Here is a 24,012-nt window from a genome sequence, read left to right on the forward strand (position 1 = left end):
GCTACATGTGAAAGAATGAAATTAGAACACTTTCTAACACCATATACAAAGATAAACTCAAAATGGATTGAAGACCTAAATGTAAGACCAGAAACTATAAAACTATTAGAGGAAAACATAGAATACTGTATGACATAAATCACAGCAAGATCCTCTATGACCCGCCTCCTAGAGTAATGGAAATAAAAAACAAAAATAAACAAGTGGGAACTAATTAATCTTAAAAGCTTTTGCACAGCAAAGGAAACTATAAACAAGGTGAACATGGACTTCTAGATTGCTTCCATTGCAACCCAGAATAAGAGAAAATAATTGCAAAGGAAACAACTGACAAAGGATAAATTTCTAAAACATATAAGCAGCTCATACAACTCAATACCAGAGAAACAAACAACCCAATCAAAAAGTGGGCAAAAGACCTAAACAGACATTTCTCCAAAGAAGACAAACAGATGACTAATAAACACATGAAAAGATGCTCAACATTGCTCATTATTAGAGAAATGCAAATAAAAGTTACAATGAGATATCACCTCATACCAGTCAGAATGGCCATCATCAAAAAAATCTACAAACAATAAATCCTGGAGAGGGTGTGGAGAAAAGGGAACCCTCTTGCACTGTTGGTGGGAATGCAAATTGATAACAGCCACTATGGAAGACAGTATGAAGATTCCTTAAAAGAAAAAAAAAGCTAGGAATAAAACCACCATATGACCCAGCAACCCCACTACTAGGCATACACCCTGAAGGAAACCACAACTGAAAAAGACACATGCACTGCAATGTTCACTGCAGCTCTATTTACAGTAGCTAGAACATGGAAGCAATCTAGATGTCCATCAACAGGTAAATGGATAAAGAAGCTGTGGTACATATATACAATGGAATATTACTCAGTCTTAAAAAAGAATGCATTTGAGTCAGTTCTAATGAGGTGAATGAACCTAAAGTCTATTACACAGAGTGAAGTAAGTCAGAAAGAGAAAAAAAAAATACTGTATATTAACATATATATATGGAATCTAGAAAGATGGTGCTGATGAACCTATTTGCAGTGCAGCAGTGGAGATGCAGACACAGAGAACAGACATGGACATGGGGGTAGGGGGAGGAGGGAGAGGGTGGACAAATGGAGAGAGTAACATGAAAGCATATACACTACAATATGTAAAATAGATAGCTAGCAGGGATTTGCTATGACTCAGGAAACTCAAACCATGGCTCTGTAACAACCTAGAAAAGTGGGAGGAAAGGTCAAGAGGGAGGAGACATATGTATACTTATGGCTGATTCATGTTGATGTAAGGCAGAAACCAACACAATATTGTAAAGCAATTATGCTTCAATTAAAGATAAATCAAATTTAAGAAAAAAATAAAAAAATTTTTAAAAGACTGGCATGCACCTCTTCCTGCCCAAGTGTTGTGAAAGAAATTTAGTTTATCTTTATATTTTCCATAACTGGATCCATTGAAATTGAGAAAGAATATTAATTTGGGTTGCTGGATAAAGTGCTTTAAATATCCAAAATCAAGGAGTTCATAATATAGTCTTACTTCCAATAAGGAGACTCCAAATTAAGCCCAATGAGAATACTGGGAATGGATAGTAGATGCTTCCTGATTCATATATGCTATGAATGTCACCAGAACCACATCACCAGATTTACTCTCCATTTTATGATGATCTATTAATAGCAGGACCTTTAGTTGCCTATGCTTCCCCTTAGATAAATGCAAGTGAAAAAGAGGCCAGTCTTAAACATATATAACTGGGGTGAAAGATCAGCTCCAAGAAAGTTATTCTGATTAACTGCTTTCAGAAGTTGAAAATAATACAGCCAGTCCACTACATTGCCAATCAAGACACAGTCCTGTTGCACAATTTGGACATTCCAAGTAGTTAAGATAGCCTTCTGAACAAAGGAAAAACATTTTGCATTTGATATCAGAGCAAGTAGAATTAATACCAGCCTAAACATTAAGAGTATAAAATTCAGGATAGCAACTACTTCAGTAGAGGGGTGTAATGACAGGGAAGGACTGTGAAGAGGAAATGAGGGGTGTTTTGATATGATTGATGCATAAATAGGTATATTTCTATGGTCCAAATGCATTGAATTACATGTTTTGACTTGTGTAGCTTTCTTTATTCATGCCTACTTCAACAAGAAGTATACTTAAGTAAATGTCAGACTGGAGAGCAGGGGTAGAACTGTCAAAGTTCTACCTTGAATCATTACAGGAATCAGGAAATGACTGTTCAACAGCTGGCAGAGACAGGTCCAATCCTGCCCTAGGAAACCAGGCAGAGTTCAAAGAAAGCACATCTAGCATGGCCTCAAAAGGAAGCCCTTCCCAGTTTTAGGGGAAGAATGTGAGGCTAAGTGTAGGATGGAAAGAAAAATAGAGAAGAAAAATGTGGATGGCTGGCACCCTAGAATGGGAGGTAGAAATCCTCCCACTGTGGAGGGGTAAGAAAGAAGATAATAAAGCCTTCCTCAGTGATCAATGCAAAAAAAAAAAAAAATCAGAAGAAAACAATAGAATGAGAAAGACTAGAGATCTCTTCAAGAAAATTAGAGATTCCAAAGGAACATTTCATGCAAAGCTGGGCACAATAAAGGACAGAAATGGTATGGACCTAACAGAAGCAGAAGATATTAAGAAGAGGAAGCAAGAATACACAGAAGTACTATGGAAAAAAGATCTTCATGACCCAGATAACTACGATGGTATGATCATTCACCTAGAGCCAGATATCTTAGAATGCAAAGTCAAGTGGGCCTTAAGAAGCATCACTATGAACAAAACTAGTGGAGGTGATGGAATGCCAGTTGAGCTATTTCAAATCCTAAAAGATGGTGCTGTTAAAGTGTTGCACTAAATATGCCAGCAAATTTGAAAAACTCAGCAGTGGCCATAGGACTGAAAAAGGTCAGTTTTCATTCCAATCCCAAAGAAAGGCAATGTCAAAGAATGTTCAAACTACTGCACAACTGTACTCATCTCACACGCTAGTAAAGTAATGCTCAAAATTCTCCAAGCCAGGCTTCAAGAGTATGTAAACAAAGATCTTCCAGATGTTCAAGTTGGATTTAGAAAAGGCAAAGGAACCAGAGATCAAATTGCCGACATTTGTTGGATCATAGAAAAAGCAAGAGAATTTCAGAAAAACATCTACTTCTGCTTTATTGATTACGCCAAAGCCTCTGACTGTGTAGATCACAACAAACTGTGGAAAATTCTTAGAGAAATGGGAATACCAGAGCACCTGACCTGCCTCCTGAGAAATCTGTATGCAGGTCAAGAAGCAACAGTTAGAACCGGACATGGAACAAAGGACTGGTTCCAAATTGGGAAAGGAGTACATCAAAGCTATATATTGTCACCCTGCTTATTTATTTGCAGAGTACATCATGTGAAATGCTGAGCTGGATGAAGCACAAGCTGAAATCAAAATTGCCAGCAGAAATATCAATAACCTCAGATACACAAATGATACCACCCTTATGGAAGAAAGTGAAGAGGAACTAAAGAACCTCTTGATGAAAGTAAAAGAGGAGAGTGAAAAAGTTGGCTTAAAACTCAACATTCAGAAAACGAAGATCATGGCATCCAGTCCCATCATTTCATGGCAAATAGATGGGGAAACAGTGACAGACTTTATTTTCTTGGACTCTAAAATCACTGCAGATGGTGACTGCAGCCATGAAATTAAAACACACTTGCTCCTTGCAAGAAAAGCCATGACCAACCTAGACAGCATATTAAAAAGCAGAGATGTAACTTTGCTGACAAAAGTCCTTCTCGTTAAAGCTATGGTTTTTCCAGTAGTCATGTATGGATGTGAGAGTTGAAATTAAAAGAAATCTGAGCACCCAAGAATTGATGCTTTTGAACTGTGATGTTGGAGAAGACTCTTGAGATTTACTTGGACTGAAAGGAGATCCAATCAGTCAATCCTAAAGGAAATCAGTCCTGAATATTCATTGGAAGGACTGAAGCTTCATGCTGAAGCTGAAACTCCAATACTTTGGCCACTTAATTCAAAGAACTGACTCACTGGAAAAGACCCTGATGCTGGGAAAGATTGAAGGCAGGAGGAGAAGGGGGTGACAGAGGATGAAGTGATTGGATGGTATCACCAACTCGATAGACATGAGTTTGTGCAAGCTCCGGGAGTTGGTGATGGACAGGGAGGCCTGGTGTGCTGCAGTCCATGGAGTTGCAAAGAGTTGGATATGACTGAGTGACTGAACTGACTGATGAAGGGGTAGGAATCCTCCCAATATGGCCACTGCCATCCAGCCATGGTGATGGAAGGTAAGAAGCAAGCTTCCTTTCTTGTAAATCTACAGCAACACTTATGTGTCCTTGCAGTATACTTCAAAACAAGCAATCAAAATTCTACCTGAGCAGGGTTTGGCTCTATTTCTGAAGAATTAGGGTCAGTGCTGAAAACAGAACATTTACCTGATATCTCTTTGGCTTAGGATGGATGATACATTCCTCAGCAGAAAACACATTCCAAGTGGTCAGAAGCTGCACATTATGCAGAGCTCAGTGGCACTAAATTAAATACCACCATTTCTCCAAACTCATAGGCACAAAGGGAAATCTGCTCCACTCCTGGTTTTTTTTGAGAGGTTCAAATATTTCATTAGGGGGAGATGGTGTCCATCACATGGCCTCCTGCCCTGCATAACTACTACATGGTAAACTGCAAGCCTACCTACTTACTCACAAGCCACAAGGTGATCAGATCTCATCACATTCTTGGTGAGAACACACCTAAACCCCCAGCTTCTTGCCATTCATATGCACAACCAACAAATCATTGAACTAAATATGGTATTTGGGTCTATAATTTGAATGCATTTCCCACCTGACCATACATACTCTTTGCCTCACTCACCTAGACTTTCCTTCCTCTACTGCTCTCTATATTCCTTAATTTGACTCACTCACCAACTGATTCCTTTAAATTCTTGGTAACATGTTCCCTATTCAATCTATTCTCCTATATCTTCAACCTCTTCAACCTCCCTCCACCTCCTCACCTTAATCAAGACCTGCTTGTCCCATGAGGACATGAAGCTGTAAAAGGTGGATATTTTTCTCTAACCTTTGAATCTCAGAGCCAGAGGCAGCCTTATTCCTCACCACTACTTCAAAATCATTTCTTTTATTCAAAAAAATCTCAAGACCCTATAAAACTCATACCATTATATATAAAACAATGCTACATCTCCTAGTTGCTACCAACAACCAACCTCCCAGGTAGCACTCGTAGTAAAGAACATGCCTGCCAGTGCAGGAGATGAAAGAGACACAGGTTCGATCCCTGGGTCAGGAAGATCCCCTGGAGGAGGGCATGGCAATCACTCCAGTATTCTTGCCTGGATAATCCCACGGATAGAGGAGCCAGGTGGGCCATGACCCATAGGGTCACAAAGAGTTAGACGAGACTTAGCATACACCCAGCACCGACCTCCCAGTGCCTCTTCTTCATTCATTAAAGGCTTTGGCCATGGCTCTCTGACATCATTTCTATTTCTATTCAGGTCATAATGTTTAGAGATGTCAATAATCACACACATGGAATGTCTAATACTCTAGATCCACAGCTTTTTAACTTCTTCCAGTTTTCTTTCCCTCTGCCTCATCTAAGTCACTCACTCCCATGTGCATGCACTCAAGTTTAACATTACCAATAACTGTATCACTTCTGAAATCTTGATTCCAACCTCTCATTCTTTCTCTTACTCCCACTCAAACAATCTTTCAGCAAATTTGTCATCTCCAATCCATTAACCCCATCACCATTTCCATGTCCTCACTTCTTTACCCAAATTATCCAGCATTGCAGTCATTTTCTTTCTTATACACTAACCCTTCTATCCCTCTGAGCAAGGAGTAACATTTCAAACTTGGTTGAACCCAAGTGTATCGTTTTCTCACATGTAAAACTTAGCAGTTGAATGTTACTTGAGGAAAAGTCCAATTAAATCCATAGTCACAAACCTCACACAGGCACTCTATAGTACCAGGAAATCCTACATTCTCCTGATAAATTTGCTTTTACCATATCCATTTTGTAACTTTTCCATCTTTCCTCAAACGTGCCATAACCTCACTCACATACTCTTAGCAGATGGACTTAGCACATTCCTTTTGAGAAATTAGAAGCAACTTATTTGAATTCTCTAATCTTCTTCAAAGGATAACCAATGATCCCCCATGTTTGCAAATCCAGTGGACCCCTCTCTGCTCCTGTCTTAAACACTCTCTCTTTAAACACTCCCATCTCTAGGTACTCAGGGTGTTTTACTCTCCTGACTGTCTTCATACACAATTGGTCAATCATTCTCAGTCGTCTTTGCTGTATCAGCTTCCTCTTCTTGGCCTTTCATTGTTGAAGAGTCCCCATATTGAGGTGCACTCTTCAAAAAAAAATAGTCTGTCCATCAAAAAAATCTCACCCTGGGATATGCTTTGAACTATCACTTATATGCCAAGTTTATAGTTTCAGCTTTAACCTCTTCTGTGAACTTCAAATTGTTATATTCTCAACATCTTCATATAGTTCTCTATTAAAGTTCAAACTTAATATGACCCAGCATCCAGATTTCACAACCAAGGCCAGCTCACTCCACAGTCTTTCCTGTTCCAGTGAATAGCATCATTCACCCAATTGCTCAGACCAAAAATCAAGAGGCCATCATTCCTCCCACTCTCTCATCATTTATATCCAATCCAACACATGTTTTGTTAACTTATCTTCAAGATATACCCCCAAACCATGCACCTCTTTCCATCCTTACTGCAGTCAGGATAAACCAAATCATAATTACCTCTCACCAGCTGGCTAATTGGTATATCTGCTTTCAGCCTTGCCCTTTATACCTAAGAGTCTACTAAACTCCAAACAGCAGTTGATTCTCAAACATAAAGCAGATTGTCATTTTCCTGCTTAAATCCCATCAGTAGCTTCCCACCACACTCAGAATACAATTCCCAGTCCTTCTTATAGGTTATATGACCTCCGGAGAATCTGACCCCTGCCAATGTTTTAATCTCATCCTATATCTGTCTTCTCACTTTAATTGCACAAGCCTCCTTTCTATTTCTCAAAGAAGCAATCCTCCTTCTCACCTCAGCATCTGTGTGCTTGTTGATTCCTCTGCCTGGAGCACTTTTTCTCAGCTCCTCATGTAGTTGGCCTTTTTCAGAATATGCCAATCTCAGGACAAATGTCATGTCTTCAGAGAGGTCTTTCCTGAGAAGTCATTCCAAGGCAACCAACCTTTTCCTTACCACACCCTAACACACTGTTTTGCTCATTACTTTCATATCAAAACAACCTGTAATTATAGTTTTGTTTGTTTGCTGGGTTATTTTCTCTTTTTTTATTGGGTTATTTTCTTATAATCTGTCTAGAATAGAAGCTCTTTGAGGGCAGGGGCCTTGTCTTTTATACTGTGGGGCATATGTTCTATCTAAACTTAGATGGCTTTGGAGTCCTCATTCAAGGCTCTAAGAATCACTCATCTACTAAGTTATTCTGTGGAATATATACTGTGAAGCATATGGTCCAGTGAGGTGTAAGGAGCGTGCCCCAACCAGAGACAACTCAACTGGAGAAACAATTCCTAATTTTCTTTTCCTTATAGGGTAGCTAGAAGCATAGCTTGGAGGTATCTACAATCCAAGTTCTATACTACCCTCTGCTTAACTATTCAGAAAGCAAGTCTCATAATGAAAATAACCTGAAAGGATATTTTGTTGCTAATCATATCAAGAACCAAAAAAAAAAAAAAAAAAACAAAAAACCTATTCTTCAATTTCATTAACCAAATATTTATTCAGTGCCCAATTTTGTTCTAGGTAGGCCTACTGTCAACATAGGTGATACAATGATCAATAATACAGGAATCCTATTCTCGAGAAGCACACAGCCTGGTGAGAAAGGATGGCAGAAGCTTTGAAACATAAATATCTCTACTATAACTCTTTTACAATGCAGTGCGAAGTGCTGTCCTAAAGGTGCAAAAAGAGGTCAGAACACAAAGGAGGTGGGATTTGTGAAGGCTTTTTCCAAAAAGAGACACACTTGGACTACTATTTGAAGCCAATATCACTGGAGCAAAGACATCAGTCATACACAAACTAACCCAGAGTGTATCTGGAGGTTTCAGGAATGGAAATGGAACACACTAGCTGTGGCATTTTCTATACCTGTTAGCAAGATGAAGTCTAACTCTGATGTCCCTCGACTGCGTGTTTGAAAGCCTCACGTATCAGAAGCGCTTCTGTGTCCTTGAACTTTCTATGCAGTCAGAACTATGGAGTGACAGGGCAGGAGAATAACTTAGTGGAAATCATTTATCTGCCTAGCTATCAAAGAATCGAGTACTCACAGTGTCGTTTTTAAAGGGTCAAATGTCAGAAAAAGTACAACTCCCTGATGTGCAATTGATTACATAAAAGCAAGAGGATAGTTTGTCAGAAACTTCTATTCCAACCCTTGTACACTAGCAGGACAATATGTAAAACTGCCCCATAATATAGACTGGTCCCAGCAATTAGAGAAGAGGCCAGAGATTCCTCAATTCATAAATTGGGATCTCTGAATAGATAAGTGGTTCTTAGAGCCTTGAATGAGGACTCACAAAGCCATGTAAGCTTAGGTACAACATTCTGTTTTCTGAAGTCCAATTTTCCCCTCATATGTAAAAGAATTTAGTAATTCCAACATCCGTGAGCTATCCTAAGCACCAAATGAGAAAACGGGTGCTTTGCAATATCACCTACACATTTAGAAGTGCAATATTACATCTGTACCATACCACCTCCCCCCAGATTTGGCAGTTTCCTCTCTTTGACTCAGAGGGCAGACTTTACTATTGACTCTTGTCTCACTAGAAAACATCAACAAATTTACCCTGGTTCCTTAACCAACAATGGAACCCCCTCCAAGAAATGTTGGAGTCCCTTTCAATAATCAGTCTCATATCATTCAGTAATATCTAGAAACTTTACCAATGTAGTGTTGAAAATTAATCCCAGAACCCTGAATATTAACATTTTTACTTAAAAATAAATGTAATACCTAGCCAGTGCAATAAGGCAAGAGGAGTAAAATACATGCATGGTGGAAAGGAATTATTAAAACTATCTCTCTTCACAGATAATCTGATTGTCTACACAGAAAATCTCAAGGAAATTTCTTAAAAAATATCTAGAACTAAGTGAATTTAGCAAAGTTGTGGCGTCCCTGATAGCTCAGTGGGTAAAGAATCCACCTGCAATGCAGGAGACGAGGGTTCAATTCCCGGGTTGGGAAGATCTGCTGGAGAAGGGATAGGCTACCCACTCCAGTATGCTTGGGCAAAGTTGTGGGATACAAATTAGTGCAAAGACAATACAGGAAAGTCAATGGCATTTCTATATACAAGCAATGAAACTGGAAATTAAAACTTTAAATTAAAAAAATGTCATTTACAGTACCACCCAAAAGTAAAGTGTTTGTATGTAAATCTAACAAAACCAGGCAGGATCTGTATGTAGTAATATACAAAGCACCGATGAAAGAAATTTAAAAGCAAACCACATAAGTAGAAATATAGTTCATATTCATGGGGTTGGAAGACTCAATATTGTTCAGATGTTGATTCTTCCTAACTTCATCTATAGATTCAACTCAAACCCAAACTCCCAGTAAAAATTTTGTAGCTCCTGACGGTTTGACTATAAAATTCATATGGAAATGCGAAGGATTTAGAGTAGCCAATCAAAATAACTTTGAAAGAGAAGAATAAAGTTGCAAAATATTGCCTGATATTAAGATTTATTACAAAATTACATTAAGCAATAAAGCATGGCATTGGCATGTGCCTGGGTGCTAAGTCACTTCAGTTGTGTCAGACTCTGAGACCCCATGGACTGAAGCCCACCAGGCTCCTCTGCCCATGGGGATTCTCCAGGCAAGAATACTCCAGGGGGGTTGCCATGCCCTCCTCCAGGGGATCTTCCGGACCCAAGGATCAAACCAGCGTCTCTTAGGTCTCCTGCATTGGCAGGCGGGTTCTCTACCGCTAGCGCCACTCGGGAAGCTCCCCCTAAAAGAAAAAACTCCCGACGGCCGCGGCCGGGGTGACCGTGCGAGGGGCAGCGTCCCAGCCCCCGGGGGCGGTGCAGTCCCGGGGAGACAGGAGGGCGGGCCCGACCTCCCAGACGCCCCCCGACCCGCCCAGGGGTCTTGAAACCTCCGCGCCGGGACGCGGGCGAGGCCGGGGCGTGGCGCCCCACGGGCCCGCGGCCCAGACCCAGACCACCGCGGCCGCCCGCGGGCCTGGGCGCTACCAGCCCCGTGACGCGGGGCCTGCCGAGCGCTGGCCAACCGCCGCGCGGAGTCCTACAGCTGCCGCCGCCACCCCCCGACGACCTCCCCCGCCATTTCCCCCGAAAAGGAGCAGAGCCCCCCTGGCGGCCAGACGGCCCCCTCCTCTTCCCCCACCGCCGCGGCCCCTCCCCGCACCCGCGTCCCAGGCACCCTTACCCCGCCACCGAGGGCAGAGGGACGCTCCGACGGGAAGCGTGGCGCAGTCGGGCAGGGGCACGACGGAGGAAGGGCGCGAGAGAGCCGGCCGGCCGGCCGGTCGGAGGGCGGGGAGAGGCGCCCGGCGACCTGGCGGAGAGCCGAGCAAAGGACAGGCGACGACCGGCCGGGCAGACCGGTCCAGGCCGGCGGCGACCGGCAGGCGAGCGGCCCCCACCCCGCCGCGCAGCCCGCGAGACGCACCGGAGGCCCCGGACTGTGCGGTGGCGCCCGGGGGCAGTCGTGGCCGCCGCCAGAGGGGAAGGTGCGTAGCGGGGGGAACCTCGGTCCCCCGGAACCCTCGGCCCCCCAACCTGGAGGTATGTAGCCGGGGGGGTCGGGCGGGAGAGAGACGCCGCTGGAGACGACGACCCGGGACCGGGGGAGGGGGGCGTGCGGGTCGAGTGGCGGGGACGGGGTTGGGGGAGGCGCGGAGGGGGCGGGAGGCGAGGAGCCGCCTTCCCGCCCGAAGACCCTTTTCACGCCGCCCCCCAACCTTCTCGCCCTCTTTCCCCTACCGGAAAGACCACCGGACCCGACCGCCGGCCGCCGGGCAGACCCTGTTCCGGCGCGGAGGGACGGGCCTCCGGATGTCTCGCTCCCTCCGTCCCATCCCGCGCCGCTCGGGTGGAGGAAGCTCGCGAGCCGGCGGGCGAGGCCACCGCGCTGTTGCCTAACAAATTGGCATCAGGATAGACAAATGGAAGAAAATACAAGGCCAGAAAAGAAAGTAGATAATACTTGGATCTATACCTCATACCATATACAAAATTTCATTCAAAATGAAACACTGACCTAAATGTAAACCTTGAAACTATGTAACTTCTATTGAAACTATGAAACTTCTAAAACTAAGCATGAAAGAGAAATTTGGAGGATCCTACGCCAGACTACCGGCTCCCCAGGTGGCACTAGTGGTGAAGAACCAGCCTGCCAATGCAGGAGACATAAGGGACGCAGGTTTAATCCCTGGGTTGAGAAGATCCTCTGGAGGAGGGCATGGTAACTCACTCCAGTATTCTTGCCTGGAGAATCCTATGGACAGAGGAGCCTGGTGGGCTACCGTCCGCAGCGTCGCAGAGTCGAACACAACTGAAGCGACTTAAGCACAGGTCAGACAACATTTTGTTAAATATAATACCAAAACACCAAATCCATTTTTAAAAAATGGATAGGATTGGCTTCAATAAGAACAAAACTTCTCTCCAAAATATTGTTAAGAGAATGAAAGGATAAGAGAAAATATTAGAAAATCATGTATTCAAATGAGGGCTTGTATCCAGTGTATATAGAAAACTCTCAAAACTCAATAATAAGAAAACAATGCAATAAAAAGTAAAAAAAAAAAAAAAATTAACAGACGTATCAGCAATAATTTATGTGACTGGACAATAAGCACATGAAAAGATTCTCAACATACTAACTTGGAATAGGCAGATAAAAACCACAATGGTGTGCCATTACACACTTGCTAAATGACTGAAATTAGTAAGGTTGACCAAACTAAGTGTTGGTGAGTACACTCTAATATATTGACTCTTCCATTCCCACTACTGTTTAGTTCAGATTCTTAATAACTATTATATTGTATCACTTTACTGTTTAAATATTTCCTCAAAAACTCCCCATTTTTACTCCTGCCACCCTCCAGATGTTCTCCATACTGTAAATAGCATGTTATGGTCTGAATGTCTGCATCCTCCCAAAATTCACATGTTGAAATTTTGATGCCTAATGTGATGGTATTAGTAGGTGAGACCTTTTGGAGGTGATGAGTCTATGAGAGCAGAGCCCTCATGAATGAAATTAATGATCTTATAGAAGAGACCCAAGAGAGCTTCCTTGCCCTTTTTCAGCTTGTGAGGATATGGGAAGTCTGTAACTTAGAAGAGGGCATTCTGTTGAAACCTGATCTCAGACTTCTAGCTTCCAGAAGAACTATGAGAGAGAAATTTCTGTTGTTTATAAGCCATCCAGTCTGTAGTATTTTATTATAGCAGACAGAACAGACTCAGATAGAAAATTGGTACTGGAAGTGTGATTGCTGCTGTTAACAAAAAAAAAAAAAAAGAGGCGGCTTTGCAACTGAGTAATGGGCAGAGGCTGGAAGAGTCTGGAGGTGCATGCTAGAAAAAGTCTTCCTTGCCAGTGAGTGGACTGTTAAGAGCTATTCTTGAGAGGGCTCAGAAGTAGAAGAGGAGAACTATTGAGAATGTCTCACTTTTACCGACCTCTCTCTTGCTTTATCAATATGCTCTACCTCACACTGTCTTCTCTTTTAAAAAAGCTTATGCTCCTTCCTCTTATGTATTTTATGCATCCTACCAGACAAAACCATGTTATTTTTCCTGAACACATTATTTTATTTCAGACTTTTTTGCCCTTTACAAATCTACTATTTTCTTTGTCTAGGATGCCGTCACTTCTCTTGTCCAACTTATAATCATCTGTCAAGATTCTGCAACAGCATCATTTCTTCTGTGACTCAGTGCTCCAAACATTAGCTCTTCTGTGCCCATAACACTTTATGTTTCTTCAATCAATAACAACTCTCTCAGTGTACTATAAGAACTAATTTATATATCTGCCTCTTCTGCTCTACAGTGAACCCTTTAATGGTATGAATTGTAACTGTACATTTAACGCCTATACATTTTTTGTGACTATACATCTTTTTTGTGAATTGTAACTGTACATTTAGCTATGATTAGTGTCTAATTTATGGTAGGTGCTCAGTAAATGTTTAAGAAAGAGACATTAAAAATAATTTACAACTACTCCAAAACATTGTTTTATGTCTAGGCCCTCCTTAGTGTCTAGAAATGATTTTCAATTTAGAGAGATACTTGCCTGAAATAAAAGTTTAAATCATTTTTCTTTTGGTCTACTAATGGGATAGGATTGTTGTCATTTGGGACTTCCACATTGCCTGTGTCTTGGTACCAAGCAAGATGGTTCTTTTCAAAAATTGCAATTTAGTGAAAACAACTGAGCTGTCAGATCTGTAGAAGAGATTCCTGACTCGGAGCTCTTTTCTACAGGAAAAGTGAAAGTATTAGTTGCACAGTAGTGTCCAACTCTGCAACCCCATGGACTGCTTGATTGTTTCAAGGTGACGTTTTTACAATTTTTGTTTCTCCTTCTTTTTCTTTTGGTTTAAATTGTTTTTATTTTTTGGTATGCTCTAACATCATCACAGGCAGTTTTGAACAGGTAAAAATGAAAGATTTAGACCACCTTTTTTGCCTTATGTGGGAGTGTTCATGGAGTCCTGGCTTTCAGTTTCTCTTGCTGTCTGTTTCGAATGCCTCAGCCATTTACAAAATTTTTGAACATTTATTTGGAGGAAGTTACATAAGAAGGGAGGCTGGGTGCTGCAAATCCGAGAAAATTTTTCTAGACACAGCATGATGTTATAAAATATTTATATCTTTGCTGTGGCCCTGAACTGATGGTGGTTTTCTCCAGGAGACTCCTGCGTTTTTTTGTCATGGTCATATATTATCTTCAAACCACTGCCTTAGTAGTCCTCGGAGGAGCTTCACCTTACCCTCTCTAACATGTTTGGAGAGTTGGTTACAGCTGTGTGATTTGTGTTGTTAACATAAATCTGGCCCCTGAAGCATTGTGTTTTGGACTTTCCTGCCATGATAGATGGTTTCCCCAGAAGTTTCTGTCGTTAACCTCATTGTTCCAGATGCTCCTCCCTGCCGCCTTGGGAGCTTCCTTTTTGTTGGAAATGGTTACAAGAACTGTGGCCCAACCTTAAATCAATTAGGCTAAACATACCATTTCTTGCATGCCCCTCGGGGACACTTAAAATTCTTCTTTGAAACATATATGAAAGTTTAGCTTTAGGTGTTTCAGGAGCTTTGGCAACAGGAATATTATCTTGTTTGTTCCCAGTAATTCTGATATGGGTAGAAAACTGGGTCTGGGGCAGAGTTAAGAGTAAAGTTAACTTTACTGAGTGTTCCCCACTCAGCCTTGGCTGTTGTGTGCAGGGATGACACCACAGTTGTGCCATGCTTGGCTGGAATAAAGCAGTTACTGTCTAAAAGGTTTGTGTCTTACTAAACTGCCCCTTTCTTTGTCTTTAAGCTAGAGAAAGCAGGATTTTGCCGGGACTTTTCTTTTTGTCTGCATCTGTTGGTATTTCCTGATTGCTGGTTTCTTCAGCTCCATGACTGGGACTTACGAAGCAAGCAAGCAAGAAACTCAGCGAACTCACCTCTTTGCCATTCCTCAGACTCCTGGGCCCTTAGCCAGTCTGGCTGATTCTTTTCACTGTTCAGAGTCCTTTTATATTTGTTTTGAATATAATGTCTAGGATTTTTAGTTGTTCACAGCAGGAATAATAAGAAAATATATATATATATTCCATGTTGTCAGAAGCAAAAGTCTTCAGACTAGATTTTGATGATTAGATAAGGTCAGCGTATTTTCCCTCTACTTTTCAGATCAGTAATTTCTATTGTTCTCTTCTCAAGTTCACTGATTCTGTCCTCTGTCATCTCCGGTCTACTATTGAGACCATCCAACAAGATTTTTATATCAGCTATGGTATTTTTCAGTTTTATATTTTCTGTTTCTTTTTTATAATTTCTATCTCATTTTTGACAGTTTTTCTTTTTCTTTTCTTTATAGAGAATTTGTAGTTACTTGTTGAACCTGTTTTCTAATGGCTGCTTTAAATTCTTGTTAGATAATTCCAACATTTTATTCACCTTAGTGTTGGCATCTGCTGATTGTCTTTGCTCTCTCAAATTGTGCTTTACTTGGGTCTGGGTATGAAAGCTGTTTTTCAATTGTATCCTGCACATTTTGGACATTATATTATGAATTCTAGATCCTATTCCTTTTTTTTTTTTCTTTTTAGCAGACAGTTCCCCTGTTGCGATACATGACGGGTCCATGTTCAACTTTTCTCTGCTCCCCACCAACATCTTCTCAGCAGAAGTAAGGTGCTGACTCACGTAGCATTATTATAGACAGAGTGGAAGCCCAGCTCCCTCTTTCACTGAACTGACACTGTCCTGGCAAACATAAAGAACTAATGCATACTTCCTGGGTACCTCCCAGCCACAACGTAAACGTGTCTTTCTGCCAAGTAACACGGTTACTCACCAGTATGAGTGGGAAAGAGAGATGGCTCAGACTGCTTCTATTATCCTCTTGTTAGCCTCTGTGCATTGCCTTTCTCATCAGTTTGAGATCTTTTTAGTTCTTGGTACCTAACCTATAGGGAAGGGTAGATTGTTAGCTCACCACTGGCACAGTATCACTGTGATACTAAGAAAGTGGAGAGGAGGTATGCCATATAGCTCTGCTTCAGAGCTATGTCATACCTCTGCGTGGCCCAATGTCATGAGGGGAAAGAGGCTGGATCCTGATCACATTATCTTTGAGGGGGAGTCAGAGCACCTCCTACTGTGCCATCTGGAAGACTTGCAAGACCAGCTCTCTGCTCTGCCCCCAACACACACACACCACCTTGGAGGGGAATAAGGATGTTGTGTGTTTCTGCCAGGCAGGGAATATGAAGGCCAATACCTTGTTAAGCCTTGCCAATATTACCCTGCTGGGGGAATTCTGGCACTACCACCTTCAGCCTTAGAAGTGGAAGATCAGTTCCCCACTCCTTCCTAATAACCTTTTAGTGTGCCGATGGTGTGTGGATGTTGTAGTTTGTCTGTTAGTGTTTGGCTAGCATGAGGCAAGTGTTGCTAAAAGATTTTCTCTTGTTAGGCCAAACTTTTCCTGGTCTTTTGGCTAGGAAAGAACTTGCATTTTCTTTATTAAATGGCAAAGGTGAGTGGAAGGTTAATACATAATTACCAAGTATGTTAAAAGAAAATCAATATATATTTTAATACATGTATTTATGGAAAAGCCTAGCATAACCTTTAAAATAATACACAACAGATTTTTATTTGTAGTTACCTCTGAGGATGATGCTGTTACAGTGCTGCACTCAATAGGTCAGCAAATTTGGAAAACCTGGCAGTGGCCACAGGACTGGAAAAGGTCAGTCCTCATCCCAGTTCCCAAGAAGGGCAGTACTAAAGAATGTTCAAACCACTGGACAGTTGCAGTCATCTCCCATGCTAGTAAGGTTATGCTCAAAATCCTCCAGGCTAGGCTTCAGCATTATGTGAACTTGCAGATGTTCAAGCTGGGCTTAGAAAAAGCAGAGGAACCAGAGACCAAATTGCAAAATTTCACTGGATCATAGAGAAAGCAAGAGAATTCCAGAAAAATATCTAACTCTGTTTCATTGACTATGCTCAAGCCTTTGACTGTGTGGATCATAACAAACTGTGGAAAACTCTTAAAGAGATGGGAATACCAGACCATCTTGCCTGTCTCCTGAGAAACCTATATGTGGGTCAAGAAGCAACAGTTAGAACTCTGTCTGGAGCAACTGACTGGTTCAGGATTGAAAAAGGAGTACAACAAGGTTGTTTATTGTCACCCTGTTTGTTTAACTTATACACGAAGCACATCATGCAAAATGCCAGGCTGGATGAGTTACAAGCTGGAATCAAGACTGCCGGGAGAAATAGCAGAAACCTCAGATATGCAGATGATACCATTCTGATGGCAGAAAGTGAAGAGGAACTAAAGAGCCTGTTGATGAGGGTGAAAGAGGAGAGTGAAAAAAAAATGGTTTAAAACTTAATATTAAAAAAACTAAGACCATGGCATTCTGTCCTATCACTTCATGGCAAATAAAAGGGGAAAATGTGGAAGCAGTGACAGATTCCCACTTCTTGGGCTCTAAAAGCACTGCAGATGGTGACTGAAGCCATGAAATTAGAAGATAATTGCTTCTTGGCAGGAAAGCTATGACAAACCTAGACAGTGTGTTAAAAAGCAAAGACATCACTTAGCCAACAAATGTCCATCTAGTCAAAGCTATGGTTTTTCCAGTAGTTATGTATGGATGTGAGAGTTGGACCATAAGGAAGGCTGAGCACTGAAGAATTGATGCTTTTGAACTGTGGTTCTGGAGAAGACTCTTGAGAGTACTTTGGACAGGAAGGAGATCAAACCAGTCAGTCCTAAAGGAAATCAGTCCTGATTATTCATTGGAAGGACTGATGCTGAAGCTGAAGCTCCAATACTTTGGCCACCTGATGCAAACAGCTGATTCATTGGAAAAGACCCTGACGCTGGGAAAGATTGAAGGCACAAAGAGAAGAGGGCGACAGAGGATGAGATGGTTGGATGGCATCACCAATTCAATGGACATGAACTTGGGCAAACTCCAGGAGATGGTGAAGGACAGGGAAGCCTGGTGTGCTGCAGTCCATGGGGTCACCAAGAGTCGGACACAACTTGGTGACTGAACAACGACTGAGAAGGGGTATGGATTTTGAAGGAACTTTGTAAAGGGGAAAATTGTGATTGATTTTTTAGAATTTTTTTACAAGAATATATGAACTAGTAGCTTTCTAAGAAAAATATTTAAGTAGGCCTAAAAGCAGAAATAGGTGCTGTGTGTTCATCAGTAAATTAACTGCTTGCTGATGCAGTAGACAAAACCTGTCATATGAGTGACTTAACACAATTGTTATTGTTGTTCACATAAACTCTGATTTGGGTTGGCAGGGACTTTCTGCTTTCAGGTAACTCAAGGATAGAGGCTGCTTCCATCTTGTAGCACCACTATTCCAACATGGGGGTCTCCATGTTTGCTGCTGAATGGCAGAGGAACCATGGAAAGGGCATACTGGCTCCTGCCTAACTACCAGTGGACCACCCAGAAGGTGAGGAAGACAGAATGTGGGTGAGTTCTTGTAGTCTCTTCCATAAGCCTTCACATACTCTCTCTCCCATGAGCTGTCACCTAGGAGGTGCTCAATAAAAAGCAGCAATTATAATTTGTTATAACGATTCTCTTCATTTCTTGAAGGGAGTTTCTGAGAAAACCCAATTTACCTTGAGATTCACCAGCTTTTCAGGAACCTGCTATGTGAAAGGTGCTTTCTAATAGAAGACCACACCTAGTTGTCAAAGGATTCTATAATCTCGGCAGGGAGAACTCACCCTTCTTCACCCAATAATACTTTACTTCACTACTCTTTGCAATAATGTTTCTAATTTCAGCAGACTGAGAAGTTTCTCCTTCCTTGTGATACATGGCCAGAATCTTTTATGAGCCTCTGCTACCTTCTACATGACTGAACATTCCTGTACAGGTAGGTGCCTTTTGGCAGACCGCAAACCAGGACTTTCCTATGCAGCAGGCACACAGACAATGGGCAGTGGAAGGATGGTTGTTTTAGTCAGTCAGCTCAGGCTGTTTTAACAAGATACCATCAACTCAGTGATTTAAACAACAGAAATTTATATGTCTTCTGGGGGTCCGTGAAGTCCACGATCAGGCTGCTGTTGGACTTGGTGTCTGGAGAGGACCTTCTTCTTGGCTTGAAGACAGTTATCTTCTCATTCTATTGTTATATGGCCAAGAGACATCTCTAGCCTATTTATTTTTGTCTTCTTATAAAGGCACTACTCTCAGCATAGAGGTTCCACCATCATGACCTCATCAAAACCTAATTACCTGCCAAATGCTCCGCTTCCTAATACTACCACAATGGGGGTTATGTTTTCAACATATGAATTTGTGGGGGACATAAACATACAGTTCATAACAAAGATTTTGTTTTGTTTTTAAACAGAGCTAGCATGTCTGCTAAGGAACCATTTTCATCTCCCAGAAAGACTACAGAGATTTTAAGAATTTAGCCTCTGTAGACGTTTGATTACACAAGAGATTTCTATGGTCTTTCCTTATCTATTATTTATGAGGAAGGCTTTGGTTTTTAACCAGATAGATAAGCACATCCATCTATGTATGTGTTCAGTGGTCAGTTTCAAAAACACATCCCATTAAAGTCCTACTGCAAATATTACGTTGGTTTCAAAAATAGCATATCTAACGTCAGAGTTACATTCCAATAGCCAGTAGATTATGTGCCAAATCACACTCTACTAACAAGCACATTTGGAAAACACTTTGATATTCTGTTAAATACACCTAGGGGGAATGAACATGTATTAGCGTCCCAGGGCTATCTGTAAATCTTAATGAGAATTCCATCTCATGGTCCTCTTCTGCCTTCTGGTTATCACCAGCAATCCTTGGTATTCCTTGCATTATAAATGCTTCTCTCCAATCTCTGCCTCCGTCCTTCATATCACCTTCTCTGTGATTCTGTGTGTGTCAAATCTCCCTTTCCTTTTTCTTATTTGTACACCATTCATTGTATTTATGGCCTACCCTAAATCCAAGATAATCTCAAGATTCCTAACATGATTACATCTGCAAAGACTATTTCCAAATAAGGTCACATACACAGATACTGGAAATTAGGACTTGGAGATATCTATCTGGAGATTTTATATATATATATGTATATATATATATATCTTAAATACATATCTTTTGGGGGTCACCATTTAACTCACTACAGATCAGTATAGTCTATACTGTCTATTTGAACTTTCCAAACTGAACTTCCAAGTTGAAGGGGCTGTTGCTATTAGGGCTCCAGAGTGAAGATGAAACAGCCAGGGTACTTTTGCATGGAGTAGGAATGTTCTCTGTTAGGGGGAAGGCAGGGATGGTTCTGGGTCGTCCACTGGGAACAGGGCACAGCTTTCAGATGAAGAGACAGTGAGGAGCTGTCCAGCAGACCAGGTTCCAGATCTGGACAAGAGGGCACACTGGGGAGGATAAGGGGAAGGGTGCTGTAATTCAGGATATTGCTAGGACTGGACACAAATGCCAGCACCTGGGTAGAGTTAACTATGAAGGTATCCCAGGTCTCTAAGCAAGAGGATCCTAGATAAACAAAGCCCAGACAATCCCCAAATTATGTTTTATTCTCATTTTCTCTTCCTTTTTTTTTTAGTACCTTGTCACGTGGTCCTCCTTTTTGTCACCTGAGAGGTTACACAGTACTCAGAAGAGAATGGAATAAAAGAAAGACCTGCCGTAAGCTAGGAGGTTATGGGCCCTAGATGAATTCAGACCATAGTCTAATCTCAGCCCTGTCACTTACTAGCAGTATAATCTTGGGGAAATTACCAACACTATGAGCCTTGGATGCATCCTCTATAAAATGGGTTTGATAAGCCCTCTTATAGGACTGCTGGAATGTATGGAAGATAAGCATCTAGCACAGTGGCATTTACTAGGTCTTTAATGAATGGCAAATATTTTTAGTATTATTTTTGCCCCAGACCTTACTACCCTCTCCTCTGGGATTTTGTTTTTATCCATGATATCCCAAATAATATACAGATAATCAAATCAGGCAAAAATGCAGCTTCACAAAACTCACTAAATTTTTCCTCTTAGAGGATTATTAATTTGGGGTATGAGTAAATTTCCCCAGCTGACATAACTCAAAGCTCCTAGAATTTAAGTAAAATTCTTTCCTTCTCTCCCAGCTACTCATCCATCCAAAATACTATTTTCATTCATTTCACTACCACCAAAGTCTAGACCTTGCTTAGATTTGGCCTAATTACACTCAAGATGGGATGGACTACCCTCCTGGCTCATATGTTAAAGAATCTGTCTGCAATGTGGGAAACCTGGGTTCGATCCCTGGGTCGGGAAGATCCCCTGAAGAAGGAATTGTTACCCACTCCAGTATTCTTGTCTGGTGAATTTCATGGACTGAGGAGCCTAGCAGACTATAGTCCATGGGGCTGCAGAGAGTTGGACATGACTGAGGAGCTAACACTTTCACACTCAAGCTTCCCAGGTGGGGCTAGTGGTAAAGAACCTACCTGCCAAATGGAGGAGACATAAGAGACGCAGGTGGACTCTGCCTCCATTGTGGGAGATCTGGGTTCAATTCCTGGGTCACGAAGATCCCCTGGAGGAGGGCATGGGAACCCACTCCAGTATTCTTGCCTGGAGAATCCCATGGACAGAGGGGCCTGGTAGGCTGCAGTCCATAGGGTCAGAAAGAGTCGGACACAACTGAAGTGACTTAGTACGCATGCACACTCAAAATAACCCATCTTTAACTGGATCTTAACAGAATTGGCTCTGACTCTCTTAGACCAGGGACAGGAATGCCAGCCTAGTGGCTTCTGGGTATCACCTCAAGAGAGTATCACCCTATTCTCAAGAAATCACTGCAGATGATATGTATAGCACACCTTCAAGCACTGTATTCACTGCACTGGAACAAGAGTTCAGGGTACCTCTCATACCTGCCCCAGGTAGGGATTTCCCTCTGGTTTATCCCTGATCCAAAAGTAACTACTAAGCAATTTTCCATTCCATGCTCTTCTCTCACCTCTACAACACACAGTCTGAGAGTCTGGCCTCTGCCATCACCCATAGCTTAACTAATAATTAACTCTCATAGAAGGAAATGCAGTTCCCCAAAGCCCCAAACTGCCCTAGCTCAGGGCATTTCCACTTGACTGCTCGCATCTGGAGTCCTACCTCTTACTCTTTTTTCAACTGTTGTTTAGGTAATGGAGGACATCTTACTTTCTTCCTGATATTATTGCTTCTCCTAACCTCTTCCTTTCTCTGGGCAGGAGTATGTCTTGCTTAGCCTCAGATTTCCACTGTTATCACAGTGCTTTCTAAAGAAAATATATCCAGTTAATGTTTGATGAATAAATGAGTCAGTGAGTCGTTTTTTATTTACTAAGATTAAGATCATTCTTACTTTTCTGAATAAGCCAAGCAAATTCAAATATATATCTTTTAATTTTACTGAACAATAAACTAAAATAGCTAAAGGGAATCCAAAAATTAAGATTTGCTAAGATTATGCCTATTTTCTTGAATAAGCCAAGCAAGGACAGGTATATATTTTAATATTACAGGAAAATACACTAAAGTGGTTAAGAGAATCCAAAAAGTAGGGTTTGCTTAGATTACTCTTACTTTCTTGAATAAGCTGTACAAATCCAGGTATACATATCTTAAATTTTACAGAACAATAGACTAAAGTGGTATGGGAATCCAAAAATGAACCACGTTTTACATTTTTTTTCTCTATTGCCTGCTGAGTTTTTCCATATTTCCAAGAAAATCCCAATATCATGTTATCTTGTTCCAGGTCACAAAATACAATGAAAGGTTCCCCAATTTGTTTTGCAAAATATCACAACTCTTATTCTTAAATCTGATAAATGTTTAGCAATAAATGTGATCAACATCATTCATAAACAGATTCTAAAGTCAATAAACCTATTACAAAGAAGAGTATTTGAAAAAATATTGAAAGGGAAGAAAAAACAATAAACTTTCAAGTCACCCATACAGAACAGGAAAACAAAGTTGTTGCACAGAGTGTTCTCCCCAGCCTGACCCTGACTGTCCTCTACCTAGAAACCTGACTGCCCTCTTCAAACACAGTGCATCATCCTTCAGTTGGGTCAGGAATTACTGGCAAATGCTGCACAGTAAACATGGCAGTATTACTATCCATGGAGTTATTTCTGGCCCCAGCTCTCTCTTCCTCATCTCTTAAAGCCTCCTCATACCAGAGTGAGAAGGAAATGGGGTCCATCCCTTTGATCCTGGCCAAGAATTTCAATACTTGCAGCTTGCTGGTTTCAGCATAGGCCCTTGGACCCCACAGGAATTCGTACCGTGAAGGATCACTATTAGGTACCATCCGGTACTCTAGATAATTCTTCTGCACCCAATCTCTGGTGATGAGCTTCCTAGGCTCCCCATAAATGAAGTGCTTCCTCCCAGCATGGACGCCTATCATATTCAAGAAACCCCAGATGTTTTCCTCAGGGACACAGTTGCCCTCTATGAATATCACACCCAGGATGATTATCAGAAGGCCATTTGTAGGCATGCTCTGATCATCACTATCTTTCTTATCATGGGTGAGGCCTAATGAGTTGACAAGGATGTAGGAGTGGGTTTTAGGGTCCACTTCCTTCACATCAATGCCAGAGATCACCTCTAGGCACTTAGAAGCTTTCTCAAAGATCACAGGGAATTGTTTGTTATCCCTTTCGATGATAACCTTGAGCATTTCTGCCTTTGTGATGGGCTCCTTCTGTTGATATTTGAGGATCATGAAATGCACCAAATTTACCACCTTCTCATTTAGCAGGTTACTGGGCAAGGATTTGGTGTCTTCTGAGGCCTGGAGAGAGCCTATGCCCTCCTCTTCTTGGCTGCTGGAGTCTTCATCTGATGTGCTCCATGAAGTGGAAGAGAAGAACCTCCCGGGACTCTCCAGAGGCTCCTGCTCCTCCTCCTCCTCCTGCTTCTTATTCTCCTCCTCCTCCTCCTGCTCCTGCTCTTCCTCCTGCTTCTGCTCCATCTCCTCCTCCTCCTGCTGCTCCTTCTCTACCTCCTGCTGCTTCTCCTCCTCCTGCTCCTCCTCCTCCTGC

The 24,012-nt window shown here is 41.7% G+C and overlaps 1 protein-coding gene across 1 annotated transcript; it reads left to right on the top strand.

Moving 5' to 3' along the window:
* Positions 1-4,675: 4,675 nt before the first annotated feature.
* On the top strand, positions 4,676-23,974 carry LOC122435686 (basic proline-rich protein-like). The gene is made up of 4 exons (XM_043459813.1): positions 4,676-4,720; positions 10,134-10,925; positions 18,220-18,809; positions 23,727-23,974. Exons 1-3 carry the CDS (start codon positions 4,676-4,678, stop codon positions 18,238-18,240), a joined length of 858 nt encoding a protein of 285 aa, XP_043315748.1. The 3' UTR covers positions 18,241-18,809; positions 23,727-23,974.
* The last annotated feature ends 38 nt before the right edge of the window (positions 23,975-24,012 follow it).

The sequence above is a fragment of the Cervus canadensis genome, chromosome X, assembly GCF_019320065.1.
Source record: "Cervus canadensis isolate Bull #8, Minnesota chromosome X, ASM1932006v1, whole genome shotgun sequence".
NCBI classification, from domain to species: domain Eukaryota; kingdom Metazoa; phylum Chordata; class Mammalia; order Artiodactyla; family Cervidae; genus Cervus; species Cervus canadensis.